This window comes from Ambystoma mexicanum, chromosome 10, assembly GCF_040938575.1.
Source record: "Ambystoma mexicanum isolate Mex_15411 chromosome 10, UKY_AmexF1_1, whole genome shotgun sequence".
NCBI classification, from domain to species: domain Eukaryota; kingdom Metazoa; phylum Chordata; class Amphibia; order Caudata; family Ambystomatidae; genus Ambystoma; species Ambystoma mexicanum.
The window spans coordinates 741802677-741823554 of record NC_090932.1 but is presented as its reverse complement, the minus strand read 5'-3'; the positions used below and the strand labels follow the sequence as shown (position 1 = coordinate 741823554).

The 20878-nt window shown below is 45.9% G+C and overlaps 1 protein-coding gene across 1 annotated transcript in view; it reads left to right on the top strand.

The window, feature by feature from the left end:
- MINDY4B (MINDY family member 4B) overlaps window positions 1–20878 on the top strand; it is a 322694-nt gene that overhangs the window by 279906 nt on the left and 21910 nt on the right. The window contains exons 10-11 of the mRNA XM_069620371.1: window positions 2573–2746; window positions 16205–16385. Coding sequence (XP_069476472.1) covers window positions 2573–2746; window positions 16205–16385 — 355 coding nt within the window. The remainder of the gene's footprint in view (window positions 1–2572; window positions 2747–16204; window positions 16386–20878) is intronic.

Here is a 20878-nt window from a genome sequence, read left to right as displayed (position 1 = left end):
CTTCTTTTTCAGAGAGAAAATCCCACCTTCGTCACCATTGTCGAGTTCTTCTGGGTTCTTTTACAGTTATTCCTCATTGAGAGAATATGTGCTGGGAGAATGTAGCCATACACGCACACACAGACAGGCCTAGGCCTACAATAACGACAAGAGTCTCTGGTAGCTTAACCTTCCTTTGTTCTCCTTCGAAGCAAACTGAATTGCTGCGCAGGATCCCTGCTGCACATGCGCGTGCCTCGCGCATTCTAATTTGTCCATGTACTTCATGTGTCAAAGCTCGATGGCTCTGTTAACCGTGTCCTTGCCAGGACACAAAGCAGGATCCAGCCTGGATAAACTTTACCAAAAATTGAAAAAGTATTGCCCCATTCTTAAGAAGCTGCCTGGATCTCTGGAAAACAGTGGTATCCCTCTGTCATCCTCTAATGTTTACAAATGAATACCTAATTTCTACAAAGCACATGCATGCACTGCTCAAAACTTTGAGGGAACTGCAGAGCATCTTCCTCACCCATGTCAACCTGCGAACAAAAGTGAAGGCAGAAAGTCTTCTTCAACGTGTTCCCAACATTGTTTCACCGAGCGGCACTGACCCTGCTCCATAGTTTGATCTCACAAACCCTTATTAAGAAGGAAATCTGAAGTAACTGTGTCAACTTCAAACATCTTCCCCCAGTCCTCTGAGGTACGTTCCTTCTGGAGCAAAACTCAACCTGTGACCAAGGCTTGTAAAGACCCGGGGAGTTTTCTTCTTATGCTTCAAAACCCTGAAGACCACTAAATAATTCTTCTGCTGACCGCATTATTCCATTACAGTGAAAGCCAGAAACTGCCAGGGCAATGTGAGTCATCTGTACGGTGAGAGACTATAAACAGGAGAAGGATAGCCATGGAGCACTAGGCACACTGTTTGCCGGGAAACACAAGCCACATCGTTTAGTATGACCATGATGCTGGGTTCATAAACTCCACTCCCTGTAAACAAACATGCAGAGCCAGATGAAGTATACATCTTTTAGTATGAAGCACATATGTATTTTGCATTTTGTATCATTTTTATTTGCACCCTGTGGGTGGGAGCCGGCCAATCAGGAGGCAAGGAACGCGGGCTGATACTCCCAATCTAGCCCGCATTCCAAGCCGCCTGATCACTGGCTCCCCAGACCGCCATCTTCCCCCACCTCCGCCAATGCAGTCATTTCCACCTCCCCAATTCCCCATTTACCTGATGCTGGGATCTACGTGATGACTCTGGCGCCAAAAATCTCGAATCAGTAAATTCAAAAAAGTGTCATGCAGTAATCACGTTGCTCTCCCTTGCCCGCATTCCCCCTACCGCCACCCGCTTACCCCTAAAGACTGCATGCTGTGGCGGCACACTTATGAGCTTTCCTTTCCCCTGACGGTTTCCCAGTGACGTGAGTTCCTCCTCACCATTGTGGGGCGGAACTTCCACCAAAAGCTCAGATTTCTACTTTTCTTTTTACTTTTTTTCCCCCTGCTTTCCATTGCTCGGCATTATGGGATTCAACATTTTTGTCCAAGCCAAACGCACTGTATTTTCAGGTATGGCGTTTGCTGGAGCAGCGGCTCCCACCGCAGCTCCTGCAGTTCTCTCCTTGATCCATCCATACGGAACACTGCCATCCTTAACCATGGTGGGCATCCTTTCACAGTATTTTCATTCAATGATTCGGACGCTGTGCAAGTCCTGTTCTTTGATTAAAAGTACTTTTTTTTGACACCCCAGGTTGCAGCTTTGGTAACCCGGGGTGCTAATGGTGTTATTAACCCGTTCCATGGCTACATCGGGGGTAACGTTCCGGTGTCCTCGTTGAACGCCCTTGCTTCGCTCAGGCTTTAACTCGGGCTGCCAGGCCGTTACCCCCGGTATAACCCATGGAACAGGTTAATAACGCTATAGTAACATTAAATGCACATAAGTGGCACACAAGATTCTCTTCTAGCTTCAGTACTCAGCTTGCGCCAATGCCCATCATGCTTTGTGGCAAAGACATCACTAGCCCAGATATTTAATAGTCAGTGACCTCTCCTTTCTCTACAAGAACAGGAGAAATTGTAGGTGTGGTACCAATTTATGGTGCTTCGCAAGGATGGCGTTGTCAATGGATATTCTTAGTTTTGGTTTTATGTATTTGTTTTTTAGCTTAGGCAGTGAGGGGAGAAAGGAGAGGAGGCGGTAATGAGGAATTCCCAATCATATCCCTCTACGAAATGGATATTCAGCTGAGGGTGGCTTGTAGAATATAGCATTAGCTACATCTACATCTGGTTTAAAATCAACTGTCTTGAATCATCAAACCATGACATATTCCTTTGCAAGATCCATAAGAAGTTTTAGTCAAGCTGAAAAGAGTCCAAAATCATGTGCAGTGCATACAAGTCTGCTCTTAAGTACAAAAGCACAGAAAAGAAAAAAAGGTTAAAACCATTGGTTTTAGTCATTTTGTGTTTATATGTGTTTGCGTTTCAAGCTGTCTCACTACCCCCAATGTATATATATCTACCTAGTGCATGTAACCGAATCCACTGTCGGGTGTATCCCTTCCAGGCAATTTTAAACGCCATTTTAACTGGACGAGCAAGCCCAAATGTGTTCAACGGAGATCAGAAATTTGACGAGCAAGGTAAAGAACAAGCACCACTGCATGGCGTTCTGGTCCGCAGTGATGTTGGTTATCTGCAGTGGAGCAGAGAGGAAATGGAACAAGACAGACTTCTGCAGGTGAGAAATGGCTGCTCTGCCATGCGATATTGGCAACAAATGATATCTTTAAAGCACTTCTTGAGTTCATTGGTTATCATGTGTAATGACAACATCCTGCTTCAACGAATGCAGCTGCTTGTACACAGGGCTTCTGAGAAGGGCATTTCTGCCACGTTGCACAACTCATATTTGGCCATCAATGAGCCAACCACACTTTGGCTGCTCATTGTTGTGACTGGACTTTTAGTCACACAGGCCAGTCAGATCAGTGCATGGGGCAGCCAGCGTACTCGTCAGCAAGAATTGTGGGCTGGCTCATGGGCACACAGGCCAGCCAGAGGGTTGCTGGGGATGCCCAGCACACACTTACAGTTGCAGCGATCACCCCGGTAGACGTGGTCACATGGCAATACATCTGCTACCGGGGGCTCCCAGACCAGCAGCTGCGCTGTGGACACACAGCGGGACAGTGGCCTGGGGGCACCCAGGTTACACACATGCTGATTTGGGGGCACCCAGATCAGCAGGGTGGCAGGACCGTGATCACACAAAGTCAGCCTGCAGGCCCAACGAAATGAGACACTGAGACAGAAGTGCCATGACATGGAGTCTGCTGCCATTCTGTGCCACGTGCTAGCTGAGACTCCTTTTATTAGCAGCCACTCATGACGTTGTCATGACATATCCTTAAAGGGGCAACACACTCAGGGGTGGACTGGGAACCAAAGGAGGCCCTGGAAATAATTTTCAAAGTGGCCCCATATTACATATTTTCAGCAAGACCAACCCTTTTCCTAAGGGAACTTTTGGAAATAAAATAGGTTATCACACAAAAGAGACCCAGGGTGCAGAGGCCTACCAGGAAATTTCCAGAGTTCCCTATAGGCCAGTCCAGCCCTGACCACACTCATCTATAAGCGGTGCTGGTAGGAGTCTTGCACCGCATTATAGAGGTGCACTTCAAGCATGGCAGCATCACTGCTCTTAGGCTGCGTCTGTCTCACACTGCAAAAGCAGGGCAGTGCAAAATGTGGCTGTGAATAGTCACATGCCGCGCGTGCCAATTTTCCCATGTGTGGCAGAATGTAATGGTCACCTAGTTACACGTGGGAATGTGCAGCATGCATCTCTTCATTGGAAGCGTGGTGAGTCACCCACAGGCCACAGTAGGCCTCAGAGCAGAGGGATTTTACTGCCAGGGCCTTGATTAGGCCTGAACATTGTCCGCTGCTTAGAAAGTGGAACTCTGTGAGAGAAGTGGTAGACGCCCTTTCCCTGCTTTCTACCTCATGTGCATGCTTGCTACTAGTGCACTGCAAGGAAGATCAGAGGAAGCAGCTATGTGAACAATTGTGTCTGTCTGGATGCATGCAAGAGGGTTACAGCATGTTCAATTTCTCAGACGCATGGGTAAATGTTTGTTACTGTGTGGAGAGTGTCTTTAGGGTGCAAAAGTAGCAGCATGCAATCTGGAGGAAGGTGAAAGGGCAGGGGCAGGTTTCTGAGGACAAGTTGAAAATGGCAAGGGGCATTTTCTGGAGGTCATGAGAAAGCAGCAAGAGGCATCCTCTTTGCTTAATGTGGTGGGGTAACTTTCTTGGAACAGTGCGAAAGGGGTATGGGACATCATCTAGCCCCTATATCATCCTCCAGCCCCTATATGACCTGCACTATCACTCTCTGTGATCGTGATTGGCTCCAGCGAGGTCATGTAGTTGGGATTTCTCACCCTTCGAACATTGACCCCGGCAGCTGGCAAAACGGTAGAGGCTAAGGATAGTCCCAATGTGCCTGTTTGTTATTCACCCTCCCAGCTCCCGAGCTCTCACATCTTCAGTCAGGGATGGTACGCCAATTGTTTGTTATTGCATCGTTCTCCCATTTGTGGCACCCATAGACAGCCGCATCTCTCATAATGCCACTTACAGCATCCCATACACCTCTCCTTGGACTGGCATATCCAATAGACTGCTCCTTTATTCTTCCATCAAATGTATTGATTGCTGCTTCCCATGCACTGTTGCATGATTATTGCTTCCCATATATTGATTGCTGATCACCTGATAGTTGCATTCATTATGCTGCTCTTAGATTGTTGCATCTTGTGCCTACTCGGTAACACATCCAAAAAGCCAACAATCCAGGCAGCAAAAGGAGAGCCAGCATTTATTTCCATATAGCTGTGCAAAAATAGAGCGGGAAACTGGCCGATCATCACAGTCCCAAAAAGGCGGTCAACGAGCAGCCAAATTTCAGGGTTTTTAGAGGGTTTTAGGCAATGGGGTTCATGCAGAAGAGTCAGCCAGATGCCTGTGTTCTGTTACATTAACAATGATCTTCCTAACAGAACATCCTCTGGCCTTGATGGGCATTGCTCAACAGCACCACGCAGGACCTTCACCATTCCGCTCAACCCACCCACATGACACAACCCCTCGCCTGACATTGAACTTTCCATTGCACACATCGGGACCTGATCTGGCATCCACTATACCCACGCGATCTATGTTCTGGTTCTCAGGTGAGAAAACCCCACCTTTATAGGTGGCATCGCATGTATCACTGGCAGTGCCAGTGCCCCGGGCAAAGACAAACATCACAGCCACATAGACTTATGGGCATCTCTGTTTGTGCCACCAGCAATCAGAAAGGGTTAGGCTTTTTTGTTGCATCATCCTTCTAGCTATGCTGTGGTGTTGCTCTGTTCATAACTCATGTGTGTCAAGAGGCCCATGAGAATGATAAAGTACTGTCAGCTCCGACAACCCCATAAACCTTATTGTTACATCTCATACTGCAGAACTCCTTCATGGCTTGCGAAACCCCGAGATTAATGGCTGAATCCAATATATTGCTTCTTCATGTATCACCTCTTAGTTTTACCACATAAATTGATTTTGCATCCCACATATTGCCCCATGATTGGTGCATCTAATATATTAATAGTTGATATTTCTATTGTCGCATCCCATATACTGCCCCTTCATTATTACAATCCATGTTTTGATGGCTGCTTCCCTAACACTTCTCCTCGATTATTGCCTTCCAATTATTGATTGCTTCATCCAAAATACCTTTGCTTGTTTCTTCCAGACCATATATTGATTGGATCCCTTCTTCTTTCCAGTTGCTGTGATTGGTGTCCGTGGCCCTTATGCATCCTCGGGGCCCCAGACCTCCCACACCCAATTGGCCCAGCTCCTGTGAACCCTCAGTACTTCCCTTGGCACTCCCTCCACCCTGGAAGTTTGCACTTACTCCTAACGTAGCTACTGGCCGTATAGCACTCAACAACCCTAGCACTTCATCTGCAGCTCACCCATGAGATCTGACTCCCCAGCACCTATCCCTCTACCTTCTTCCTTGCTGCACTTGCACGCTCTGAATACTCACAAAGCATAGTAGGTTCATCCTTTCATCCGTTTCCCCCAATGTTCTTATTAAATATTGTGCTTTGTATTGTATTTCATTCCCTTGTTCGCTCCCCTCCCCCTGTGGGTGCTTTGAAACGATATCCTACTTTCAGTATAAGTGCCTAACTAGCAAACAATAAATAAATTAAATAAATAAAATACATTGATTGTTGCATCCTATATACTGGTCCTTGACTGTTCATCCCAAGGAAGGACGGATAGCTGCAGGCATAGTTTATTTGCTGTGAGCGAGCAGAATAACTTTGTTGTGCTGCCCACCTTGTGCTCTGTAGGATGATCCCTTAGTGGTCACCCAACAGTGCTGCTGAGACATGTGAGTTAGATTAGAAAGGTCTGCTTGCATCTCAATGAGTACTAACAAATAGGGCAGATTCAGGCTCCTTGCTTGTGTCGAAACGGAGAGTATTTTACATAAGTTCTATGAGACGCGGTCGTGCACATATCACGGCCTACGTAGGTGCATGATTAGTTGGCAGTAACTGAAAAGCCCATAAGGCTATGCCGCTGTGACGTTAGGCACAGTGACTCATGACGCATCACTCATTAAGGGAAGGCAAATTCACATAAGAACCGTAACAATGGGCCACATGGTTGTTAGTCACTGAACCAGGGCCCCTTCCATATGATGAAAAGATCTGCTGCAGGCAGAGATAATGACAGGTTGCTAGGCCGAGTTGAATTATACAGACCAATCATGGTGCTGCTAAGCCAACCAACCCCCCAGCCTCCAAAGTCAGAGAATGTTCTGTTGGGGAGATCATTGTTGCTGTAACAGATTTAATGTATGATGCCATTTTCTATATGAACCTCCTTGTGTAAATCGCTTTAAAGTCCTGTTATTGTGGTGCTTGGATGCCTCATTTTTGGGATTGGGATACTATGCCGGTTTTTCTTCCATTTCTGCGCAGCTGTGTGGAAAGAACCCCGACTGTGCTCTCGCTGTGGTTTTTCCTCTGTTGGATTTATTGGTAGATTTCTATATTTGGTGCCATCATACCTCGGATTCATCATGCCTAGCTGAGACGGTAACGGGAGTAGCAGCCCACTACCCTCAGGCCCCTGTACACACAGAAACATAGATAAGAGGCATGATTGCAACTTCTGAGGGGTTTCAAGGAAGGGACACCGATGAAGGTCCCTTCTTGGGATGCGCAAAAGCCCTTTATTTAATTTGAAAGGCAGGAGATCCTACACAGTATGGAAATTTAGACTAGGCTGATTGCGAGGCGACAAAATCATAGATAAAAAAACTATAGAGCATATGTTCCCTGTAATTATTTTTCTCTAATGGTTGACTTTTGTGCGCATATTATTTTCCATGTGCGCAACTGACCAATGAGGTAAGCCACTTTGTGAGCTACCATTTCCCAAGGGTTTGGAAAAGAATTTCCCCCTCACAACCACTGCAATTCTTTACAAATCAGTGTAAATGGTGCCTCTTACAACACTTTTTCCAAACATAAATAAAGACTAAAAAGAGAGTTTATTATCTATGATTTTGTCCCCTCTCAAGAGCCATTGCATCAGGGAGTGAGGCAATAGGTGGCACCTCATCATTGTCTACTACTATACAATTAGAGGCCGGTTGCCCTCCCCACTCCACCCCCTCTTTCCCCCCTCTACTGCTGTAGCAAGGGTCCCCTGCAGCTCAATGACATAAGCCAGGCTCGCGATCTCACTTAGCATTGCTTTGTCCTCATCTATACGATTGATAAATGTGGTGACTATTTTGCCAGCCATGCCATTGGGGGTAGATTTCAGGGCCTTTCTTTTGAACATATTTTAGCAGTGGGCCCATGTAAATAAAGTGATAAAGTGCAATATTAAAGTGCAGTATGTTCTTATAGTTACAGGTGATTTAGCAAAAGTGTCACCCACACTATGCAACCCAACTGTAAGCTCAAATATTGGATACTGACGGGTCAAAGGATTTTCTGGAGTTACAAGTAAAGATTTGTGAAGGAGGAGAAATTCTTCTCATAAACATGTATAATCGACAGACGGGGTGTTAAGATGGATTTCTAAACTCTGACCTGGTGGGCAGAGGTTTAGGAGGCCACCCTCAGTTTAGTGAAACGGGGGAACCTTCTGGACAAGCCAGACCAATCTAGGTAGCTTGACAGGAGGTCAAGACTGAGTCTCAGGTGGTGTGAGAGTGATTGGAAGCCCAGAGTGAGCACACACAGCAACGAACCACAAATAACTCTTAGACAAGGGTATATGAAAAATATCTATACATTTATTGTTGGCCGGACCAAATAGACACAAGTAACTTTAGCAATGAGTAAAACAATATCACAAATCCTTAATCTATACAGTATATATACAACACATTTCCTAATGCAATTTAGTTACAAGATATTGGGGGGGTTTGGTTTAACCTGGATATCTTGCTTTGGTTATTTTCAAAAAAAAGAAAATGATTTTCCACGCAGTATGATGCGTTTTGGTGCTTGTTTGTGAAAAGGGTCTGTTTATTGGTTTTACGGTTTTGTAAAATGCACCCTTGTTTAAGGAACATCTGGGGCTCTTATGTCCCCATGTGGTCAGCCGACACGTGTTTCGACCCGTAGGTCCTTCTCAAGGTACAGTGGCTCCTGTTGGGCCCTACAGGGGCCACTGTACCTACTGAACAAATTCAATCTCCACCAAGACCCCATAGGGGGTGCCGGACCACAACCCCTAGTCTTGAGAAGGACCTACGGGTCAAAACATGTGTCGGCTGACCACATGGGGACATAAGAGCCCCAGATGTACCTTAAACAAGGGTGTAATTTACAAAACCATGAAACCAATAAGCAAACCCTTTTCACAAACAAGCATCAAAACTCATCATACTGCGTGGAAAATAATTTTCTTTTTCTTGAAAATAACCAAAGCAAGATATCCAGGTTAAACCAAAACCCTCCCTTTCTACCAAACAAATGAGGTATGGGCTATGCCTCAACACTAACCTGTGATTTTGCGCCCAAGGTAACCCACAACCAAATGAACCATCAAAATTAGAGCTCAGCAAGGTAATTTCCTTCCTATGGCCCACGTTCCACAAACCTAGTTACAAGATATAACCACAAACTGTGAAGAGAAGGTTAAGTTAACACTCAAAGGGCATTAGGTTATCCTTCAGAGTTTGTTCCCTAAGTTTCGAGCCCAACCCTAAGAAGAGGGGAGTGTACATCCTTCGGAAGGGAACTTCATGATCTGGAATTAAATCTGCTGAACAATCATCATTACGGTGCGGAAGCAACTCTTTGTATTCATCATTGGAGAATACCGAATGGAATTCTTGATAACAAGGTGGAAGAGCTTGAACCATATCAACCCTTGAGGAAGCGGGAAGGTCCTGAATAGGTTCCATTTGGGCGTGCATTCTGACTACACCGTCTTGCGAACAATTTTACACACAATGTTCAGACCCCAAGAATATAGTGCCGGCTGTCCAGTTTATATAGGTATTGTGAACTCTAAGCCATGGCAACCCTAAGATTAGAGCATAGTGTGCAGCCTTAATAAGGTCATATTGTATCTTCTCAGTGTTGGTGGAAAAGGACATGGAGAGAGTTCCAGTTCTTTCCTTAATTAGCCCTGATGATAAGGGTTTCCCATCTACTCCTTCAACAGGTATCTGTAGTTCTCTGGTTTGTCGGGATAATCTGTGTGAATGCACCCAGTCATCATCCATGAATTTACCGGCTGCTCCATAATCAATGAGAGCAGCCACCTTGGTAACTGTAACTTCGGCATCTTGTAATGACACTTTTACTACCACCATAAGGGTAGTTTGCACCTTAGCAGAATTCATTTGGGAACTCTCAACTGATTCCCGAACCTCAGTTCCCTTTAGGTTCAGGATCTGTTGTTTCCTGAATGATGGGGTGGAGCAACGGCACAAGCTCTCAGTAGATGTCCTTTAGAGCCAGAGTACATGCACAGTCCATTTTCCCTCCTGCGATCACGTTCTTCTGTGGTTAAGCTCCCACTTGCATAGGTTCTTCCTCAGTAGGGTTTCTTGCAGGGCTTTTGGAATATTCAAAGAATGGGCTTCCGATGCGGTCCCTTCTTTTCTCTGCTCTTCTCTCTTGAATCCAATATTCTAGTTGCATTACAAAAGTAATGAGTTCTGCCACATTAGGTGGACGAGTAACCCGGGCAAGTTAATCTTTTAATTCTTCAGAAAGTCCTCTTCTTATTATAGTTAACAATGCATTGTCTGGCCTTGCTGTCTCATTGGCCATCTGCTTGAATTGCGTTATATAAGTTAAAAGTATCAAGCGATCCTTGCTTGAAATCAAGGAGGTTTTCCTGTGCAGAGAAAACATTTCAGTCCGGGCAAATTTAGCTTGTAACCCATGTACAAAACCAGGAAAGGAATCAAGGATTTGATTGTTGGTGGTTACTAATGGTGTGGCCCATGCCAAGGCGCTTCCGGCCATGTTAGAGACCATATAACTGATCCTGGATGGATCCGTTGGAAAGTAGGACTTGAGGGTATATTGTACCAGGCAGGCATCAATTAACTCTTTTAATTTCTTGTGGTTACCTCCAAACTTACCCCCAACAAGAGGTCCAGGGGGTATCACATGATACACAGAGCTTTGCAAAACCATCTGGCGCAGATTTACATTTTCAGCTTTCAGACTCTGGACTTCTTGAGTCAGGGCTTGGACAGCAGTCGTAACACAAAAGTGGGGCTCATGGAGTGGTGTAGCTCCAGTGCCCATGATCACACAAACAGTAGAAATACACATGGCAAAACACATGTAAGAGTGGGAAAAAGGGCTCATACTCTTACCAAGTGGAAAAAATAAACCCCTGAAATCCAGCAAAGCTGCTGAGGGACTCACTAGGTGAGGGAAATTAGCCATAAGTGAGAATTCTCCCTAACACATGGTTGGTAATATATATATATATATATATATATATATATATATATATATATATATATTTATGGACATCGCTTACTGTGAATAGCGTGAGCACTGACCTGGATTGGATGCCCAAATATGCTGCAGACGTACGTGCAAAACCTCCCAAAAGACTCTTGTGACTCCTATGGGAATCGAGATCAGGAGAATCCTCCGGGAAGTCAGCTAGGGAAATAAAACCTCTTGGGGCAGAGAAACCCTTGTGTTGAGGCGTGTCTGTAACTTGTAACGGAGACAGCAAGCAAATCAGGCAATCAAGGCATCGGCTGAAATCCCTTTATACTGTCACGATAGACTTTGAAGTGTCAACACCAGCAAGCAGCATAGATTCGTACGGAGCTAAAGCAAGGAGAAGCCAGGAAAAGGAGAAAACTGGAGAGAGCCGAAGCAGAAAGTAAGGAAGGCAAGGGGGTGGCTAGAGCGAACGGGGCGACGCAGGATCTGTATACCAAGAAGGAAATACAAAAGAATCACAGGTTAGGGAGCGTCAATGCTACAGAACAAGAAGCAACACATCTGCTTACCACTTCGTAACTCATTTTGATCTGGATCTGTCCTCTGATTCTACCGATGGTGCCAGGATCGGAAGGCCACCATCTTGGGCAAGAACTAGACTGCACTGTATGGTTTGGATGACAGGAGTTGTCCGCCGCCATCTTGGAAGGAATAATGAATGGCAATAATGATGCTTCACCCATTAAGACCACAGGGACCCGCTTGGATAGCGCTGTTTCCTGACAGCAAGTATCTTTGTTCAGTGTCAGTGAAGCAGCGGCTGGCGTACGCTATCACCTGTTTGGTGTGTGGTGTCAGTGGGTCAAACTGTGATAGAATGGCGGCAAGCCCAACAGGGTTGGAATCCACCATCACTTCTGTGTCCTTTGAGGAGCAAAAATATGCCATTTCCGCCACTGATGCAATTTTTGAACTAATTTCTTCAAAACTGGCCTGACGCTCTGAAGACCAGATGAACTCTTCTTTGTCCTTGGTGAGCTCACGTAGTGGTGCACTGATGGTGGCGTAGTACTCCATCTATCTGGAGCAGTAACTGGCTAGACCCAGGAATGATCACAGGTCTGAGACTGTGGTGGGTCTGGAGATCTCAGTTAAGGCTGCTACTTTATCAGGGTCCGGTCCCATCCCTTGTTTCGACAATATGTGACCAACGAATTTCAATGTGTGCTCCCTGAATTAGCATTTGTCTTTTTTCAGGGTTTCTCTTTCTGCCAGACACACTTGAAGTGGGGTGTTGTCATGTTCGCTCATGGATTTGCCAAAGATGAGAATGTCATCACTGTCATTTAGGCAATTTAGTATATGTTTTATAACTTGGTGAATTTCCTCCTGAAATATTTCTGCCGCTGAGGATATACCAAAATGTAGTCTTTTGTAATGAAACAAACCCATGTGAAAGACAAAAGTGGTTATATAATGGGATTCAGAAGCCAGTTTGAGCTGGTGGTACCCTTTATTAAGATCTCATTTTGAAAATACAGTGGCACCATTTAAGAGCTGTATCATGTTGTTGATCCCTTTGGATGGCCTCATTTGGTCTTCGTATGTCCACACAAAGGCGGATGGATCCCTCAGCCGATTTCTTTGGGATGGGGCAGACCCATGGTGTGGGGCCACTCGCCCGTTCGATAATATTGAGATCTAAAAGATCTAAAAGACAGTGATTCTCTTCTTCCACTTGCTTTGCATGTTAATTGTGATTGCTCTATAGTGTTCGCCAACTGGTTTGATGGTGGGGTTGATGTGTAGGCGGACCTTGCAGTTTCTCAGTTTTCCCTGGTCTTTGAATAGGTTTGGGAACATCTTGACTACGTCTCCATCTGGGGACATGTACTTATGTGCCATGATGCCATATAGGATATGTACTAGCCCCATGTTCAATGCAGTTTTGAAGCTAAGAATGCATCCAATGTTGGGTGGTGTTGACAATACATGCAGCTAGATGTGTGCGGTGTGCGATTTGTGCGCAAAGAACGTTGTGAATATGCCCTTGCTGGAGAGTGGCATGTTAGGCCCATATGGGTATATATCTACTGTTGATGGTCTTAATTTCAGGGGATGTGGGAGTCTGTTGCATGTCTCCTCACTCATGACGTTCACTGTAGCCCCTGTGTCGATGAGGAAGTCAATGGGCATGTTGTGAACTTATAGGGTCAACGTGGGGTTGTGTTCTTTGGCTGTCTCTTCGTTTAACGCCCATACGTAGCCCTTTTTCCTGTGGGATTCACTTTATGATGGAGAGCCTGTCGCCACACAACGAACGCTACGCCACAGGCAACATGAGTACCTCCTTTCTGGGGACTTATGTTGTTTCTTTTCGTGGTATCTGTCGTCATCTCCTCTGAAGGTTTGAGTCTTCTGGGGTCACGGGCGTGTCTGCACTCCTCCTTTTGACATCTCGCTTGCTGTCTGCTGCTGGTCAAGAAGCGTTGCATGGCGTGGAAGGTGGATCATTTTTTTAAACGGCTTTAAAGTGTTCCTTGCCCACATACTCAGCACATTTCTGTCCCAGGGCTGGGCACGTGCCCTCATGTGGAAATTCATAGCCGCACCAAAAACATGTCAGGCATGTTCTCCTTGCTCCCTCTCCTTGTGTGGCCGATAGTTTTTGAATGGATTCTCGTTCTTTAACCATCCGGACAACTTTCAATGTTCCCATGTTAGTGACTTGCAATGAGATTGCTGCGTCAGATCTGGCCCTGGCCAGTATTTCATTTAAGAACCTTTGTTTTTGTAGGAGTTTCTTTTGGAAATCTGAGGATTTGCATCCTGATATCACCTGTGATCTGAGTGCCTCCTCATTGGAGTATCGATGAAATGTGCAGTGCTTCATGTGGATGCGTAACCTCATGAAGAAGTTGTCGAGAGTTTCTCCTGCTTCTTGGGTTGTCGTGTGGACTAAATGTCATTCGTAATCCACATTAGTGTGTGGAGTGAAGTAGCCAGCCAGAGCATCTTTTATTTCTCAAAAAGTTGCCTTCTCTTTGTCCACCAGCTCACATAGAATGTCACGTACTACTGCGCCTACTACTAGGGTCAGCAAGTTGTTTTTCCTTTCATCATCCAGGAGTCCCATGGCCCCAATGTATACCTTAAAGTCTTTGGACCATCGGATCGACCTTATGTCCGTCAGGTCAAATGCCATGGTGACTTGCCATGGGATTGTTTCGCTTTGTGCCATCTGGAAGGTCCCTGAGGAGCATGCCGATACGGAGGCCGGAATGTCTTCTTCAGACATGTCTGCACCGTTTCTGAGTCTTGTAAGCTTGTGACCTGCCCTCCGCTTGTGTCAGCTGTCTTGCGGGTGGCCAGGCAGTATAGATTGCGAGTGTCTCTTTTGGTGGGGTGGTACGTTCCCTGCACCCCCTCTTTGCTAGGCTGTTGGGGCAAGCATCACCATGGGGCCTCCTGTGTCTTCTACAGGGGTGTTCCTCACTCCTCCTGGTTGGCGTTGGGATTGACCAGTACCCTTTATCTACAGAGAGGTCTGCTTATGCACACATGCTCCATCCATGCTTTATGTAGCTTGTAGCTCAGATATCAGCTTCACTCATCCTTGCGGCCCAGAATCCTGCTGCATAATTCACTCGTAGGGGCGTTTGTGGGCTGCGTTGTGGAGCACCTCAGTTGCGCTGGTGTGTGTTATCATCCGCCAGCAAGGAAGCTCCCAAATCACGCCCTGATCGGCCCCTGTCATGGCTGCAGTCACTGCCCCCGCCCAGGCGCAGCGTCTGCCATGGGGAATGGTTACGGCACAGGCGGACACCAGCCCGACCACTCCTGTGCACACACGGGTCCATTCCCCTCATCACCAATGTGATTTAGTTGCGTTCGCATTTGCAGCCGTGCCCTTCGGCCCGCCACCGGCAGTGCGGGTCGGGCAGAAATGAAGAGGCTAGAGACGGGCAACTGATTTATTCAACTTCAACTGAAGACCACATTTCCTCCCACATCACTTCCCTTTCCGACCTAGCAGCCCAACTGTGTCCCTCCCACACAAAGAGGTCGCCTGGCCTCATGTAACAATGTAACAACGTGACAGCCCACATTTCTGCGTTGCTCTCTCAACCTCCCGTGGAGCCCTTTTCTCACACTTGCTTTCTCCCTTACCTCTGCAGCGCAACCCCCCACCGGGAATGCATAGCCCCTCCTTTCACCCCATCCATGCATCCTGCACCCCCAAACGGGCCCATTTCTCCCACTGCTCCTTTTTGAACGGTGCCCTCCCCTATAGTCCCGATTCCCTTTCCCCTCCCCCTTCCACTCACAGGACATCTTGTACCCCTCTCTGCCTGTGCCCCCACATCAAACAACCCCAACCCCCGCCTCCTTAACCGGGCTGCATTATTCCATCTATTTCCTGCCTCCCCTTCACCTGCATCTGGAAGCGCCTCAGTCTGCTTTTGTGATGCACTTCCTAGGGTCGACCAATCTGTTAGACAAACTCACGGTTCTTGCACTTCCCACAAAGTATGGGCCAGGAAACCCAAGATCTAGCCCTTCATACTTCTAGTAGAATGTCCCTCCCACTTTTGACAAAAGGGGTGTCTAGGAGTTAGAATGATGCCACATTGCTGCCACCATTTTTTCTAGATCAATAAAAAATGTGTTTGATTCCTGTGCACGTGTACTGATTTGGGGGTTGCGGGAGGGAGTACCGCCTTTTAAGCTTCAGGTTACTGTTAGCTAAATAACAAAATCGCAAAAGCAATGTCTGACTCATTATCGAACCCTTTCCATAACCACAGTCATCCCGCTTCCTGTGTTGGAATCAAATGACTGAAAACTGTTTTCTTTTCCAATGTTATTTTCGTGTGAATATTTGAATTGTTTGATATAATATGACTACCCCTCCACATAATTACCAATGGTGGTGGATCCATTGACGTGTACAACTTACGTGAACAAAATGTCCGATAATGTTAAGCACCCACCACATCAAGGGAAGTGCTTATGCTAGATCTGAAAATAGATTTCCCTGAATGATGTGATGAGGGAACAATGAGCAGCACTGGAAATCACGTTATGCTTGGTCGCCGCAATAAGGATGGGCCTTCGTGTACCGGCAGCACACAATTAATTTTGCACTATTTCTTCTTTAGGTGGGAAGCATGCTGAAAACCCCTAAACTGCCCATCTGGTTGTGTAACATCAATGGGACGTACAGTGTCCTTTTCAGCACGAACAGGATGCTTTTATCTGACTGGAAAATGGAGCATCTCTTTGATCTTTACTTCTACAATGGACAGCCATCGCAGCAGCAAACCGCGCACCTCACAATAGGTAAACACCGCCGCCTGCATTAAAACTGATCCTCGACGGCTGCCGTTCATTACCGTGCACGTGTGTTCTTGTCAGTGGCAAGCAAGATAAACACTTGGTCGCCGAGTTCTTGCTTTGAACCCATCATTTTTGTTTTATTTGAAAGAGATTTTCATTAAGTTCGCTAAGATCAGTGAAGATACAATATTTTGTTGATGGCAAGTGAGTGAGCAGGATGCATCTGATATTTATTTTATTTGTATTTTATTGTTTAAAGCGCGGATCTAGCTCCAGAGCAGCGGACCACTATACAGAGTGTGGGTAGCCGGCATTTGGACAGGCACCTTATAATAGTAGCGCAGTACTGGGAGGTCTGTGCATCGGTATGTGTGTCCATTGAAATAGGTACTTGGGGCCTCATCACGAGTTTGGCCTGAGCCCTTAAATGTGGCAGTAATGGCATTACCGCCACATTTAAGGGCTGGCCAAATCACGAGTTGAGTGGAAAATGCCACCTTTTCCTCTGCCACAACCTTATAAGATGGCTCAAAGACACTGACAAGTAAGGCCTCCTCCATGACACCATTAACTAACCTCTCTTCTTCTATGTAAATAATTTAGATAGAGTGTGTTCCTGCCTGTGATCTTAAACATCACTAGTTATATCTTTCACTGTCTATTGTATATGCCCTTATCTTTGCCTATGTTACGTTGCTCCCACTCTGTCTCTCTGCATCCACACCTTGTACATTGCTCCTGTCCTAAATAATTCATATGTATTGTATTACCCTGATGTGTAACTAAGCTGAAAGTTGTCTTATCCAATGTGCCCTGATATCCACGGGTCTGTGCGCAATACAAATAATAAAACAAACAAATAATAAAGCAAACAAGCTTTTTTCTGGAGGTAAAAACGACAATTTTCATGCCGTTTTCGGCGCTATTACAGCCGGCACAATTACTGCCAGCGGTAACAGCGCTCCCCAACCCCATTGGGTCCTATGGGCCCAATGGGGAATGGGGATTTAGCGCCCCCTGGAACTCGTGGTAGCGCTGTTATTGTTGGGCGGTATCCCGGTGGTATTGGTAAGGTGTTGTTACAAGAGCCACGTTTTGAGAGATTTGCAAAACTGTAGAATTGTGGGGGCATTCTGAGCCGACACCGGGATCGAGTTCCAGAGGGTGGATGTATGACAGCAGAAGGATGGTTTGGGGGTCCTCATGGACGTTATTTGGGGTTCGCCAGGGGTCACAGCCACAACCCCTATGTTCTCCCTGGATGCCCCTGGAGTCTCTCTTGCTACGCCTATATTAAAAAAATATGTATATATATATATATATGTTTTAAAAACATTTTAATGGAAGATCCTGGGCAGAAGAAATGTGAGTGTGTGTGTTTGAATGTTCTTGTTGGTGGGTGTGGAGAATGCAGTGAGAGTGGATGTAAGAGAAGGTGCATGAGTGAGTGCCTGGTGAGTGAATGAGTAGGAATGTGATAGTGTGTTTGAATGTTCTGGGTGGGAAAACGGGTGTTAGATGCTTCTGAAGGTCATGTACCATCACTTCCCGTGATGTCACGTGGGGGTGGTGTCAAATGACATCACTTCCTGTGATGTCATCAGAGGTCAAGGGTCTGGTGTAGTCACTTCCACTACCCCTGGCATTTTAGTGAAATTACATCCCTGCGGGTACTCTCTTTGCAGACAAGTTGTGATTCAAGCTGGTTGGTCAATTTGCTGTGCGAGGAGTGTGTGCCACCAAATATGTGGAGCTTAGCTGCCAGGTACAATGGTGTACTACTCGTGACTGCTTTGTAGATGATACTTGCAGTCTTGAACAGTATCCTGGCTCAAAGGGGAAGTTAATGTAGTTCGCATAGGATGGGGGTAATTCAGTCACAGTTCCATGCTCAGGTCCTCAGGTGGTATGAAGGGTTTGATTTTCCGAAGGGTTGAGATTCCAAGAAAGAGTCCTTAAGTAGAGGCTTGGAAGGCACGGAAACTGGAGGTGGGTGGAACAGTGGCAGGGCCTGATCATATGACCAGCAGTCTACTCAATGCAGTCTGCTAGAAGCTGGCCTAAAGTCCTCAAGATACTTATGATATTTGGTTGGTTAACATGACTTGCCATTTAGCCCAGCCAAATTACCATTTTGTTTGTATCGGTCACAAAGCACAGCAATAATCAAGGCCGGCCCTTGGATTTGTGGGGTCCTGGATGGCAAAATGTGTGTCCGGCCCCCTTTTTTGCATAAATAGTGACATCCGTGATATTATTGAATGAGTCTTCAACACGCAAAGGTAAATGGGAAGTTAAATTAAAAACAACTTGCCATGAGTAAGGTAGGAGACAAATAAACTGTGACGTCCAGTATATGAATTGTCACTATTAAGAGTGTTTGACGAGTGTTGGTGCTGTGAACACCCTGCTGTCCTGCTGCTACTGTTGAGCTCTTCTACCTTCATTACTGGGAGGCTGGAGGCAGACCCTCCCTCATAAAACACTCACTACCAGCGCAGCGTTTGCGGAGTGTTCGACAAGTGTTCGACGAGGGTGAGTCTGGAGGAGCACTATGGAAAATTCTCTCACTTCTAACTCGAGTGACGCGAGAAATCCTCAGGCACCTCGTACCCGGAGTCTCACGAAATTGCCTGGTGTTGGGGGCTCCACAGGCGACCAATATGAGGTGGTGAGTAGCGCAAGAAAGACATCTATTACAGATTTGGCATGGGAGCAGACTATAGGGGACCCTTGTGTGGACACAAATCGAAGTGAAAGTTTTAAATACATCAAAACAAACCACCAAGAGTCACCCCACCTAAGCCCGCTCTGCCCGAAGAGGAGGCATCACGAACAAGGTACGTTATCCTGCGCATCCTCCGAACTGCTAGATGTTCACACGGAGCATATAAATAAAAGTCTCCCTGGTTCCCCCCGCCCCCGATAAACTCCTTACCCGAAATGGGAGAGCTGCAGAGTCAGGAGCTGCGCGGCTGTTCCTTCCGTCCGGACCCATCGCAGTCTGCGAAGAGGCCGGCGGAAGTGCGCATGCGCAGTGTGCTCAGGTCTCATCAGCAGAGTCAGGCAATGGCCCGGAAGCCTTGAGGAGGACAATAGAGCAACCCATGGCGGGGCGGATGCAGCCACAGTGTTTGACACTCCTAGAAATGGGGACTCAAAGCAAAAGCACAGAAGCTTTTTGCCTACCGCAGGAAGAGGCCTCGTTTATTTCTAAGCAGAAAAAGAATAATAAATCCAGTCCAAAAGCTTTAAAAACATTCATACCAAGCACTCTCTATGAGAGCCTTGAATCACCTGTCTATGTGGATGCAGTGGAAAGTCCACAAACATCAAAAATAAATGTCTCTTTGACAAATCAGACCTCATATAATCACTGGGAAAGTGATAAAACTGTAGAAGTTAACCACCAATTTTACACAAAAAACAAACTGAGCCCCCATAAAAAAGGAAAAACGGGTGGCTTCGAAAAGGGGAGTACACAACCCCCCACTCAAAAATCCACAAACACTTTGTCACAAGAAAAACAAAAGTTAATAACTAAGAAATCTAATGGTGTAAGCGGACCACAGAAACAAGCCCTTTCCCAAAAGTTTAGATCCCGAGCCACTTCACTGTAAGAGGTGAAATCAATAAGATGGCATTTTAAAAAGAAAGACTCACCAACTACTCTGAAAAATAACACCACCCAGGAAGAGCAGAAACTGACCTTAAAAAACAGCAAGAAGAAATGGAAATGTCGGATCACGACCTCCTCCTAGCATCTGGAAGATGCGAGCAAATAATTTGCCATGATGTATGGACAGAAGTAGAAAAAAGCACCAATAGAAACACAAAGAAGGATACAACGGTCACAGCGATTAGCGGAAACAGAAGTGCACTTGTAGCAGAAACTAATGAACAAAACCAGAAACAACTACAAGATCCCAATGAAGCAGAATTCGACAAAGAGGCACGGCTGGTTCTCAATGAACCAATAAAAACATCAACTCCGCAGATATCGAGAACGGAACGAAACTTTGGGGAAGTAGAAGCAAATAAATCAATACTAAACATGGCTCGGAAAAAAAGAAAAAAGCTGACAAAAAAAGCTCCACGAGCCCAGAAGAGATTGAGAACAGAAAAAACAATCCAGTAATCAGAGATGCTTCAGTTCTTCAACCACAAGAAAGCAGTGAAAAACCTTTACAAGAATCAGGCAGTGTTCTGCCTTTGGACCCCCAGATTGAAGAAGACAAGCAAACTGCCTCAGGACACAATACATTGGAAATTAAAGATAAAAAATCCAGAACAGAACCAGCAGTGTCTCAGAATCCTCGGCCAATCGTGGACATTTGCGCAAATATGCAAGCGGCAGTCAGCTCTATGTTAACGATAACACTAGCGCCATACTTGAAGTTATATGAGGCACTCCACGAAAATTACAGAGATCAATCCACTCTACTGGCCCTAATTCAATCCAAATTAATATATTTGGAGAATTACATTGATGCCAC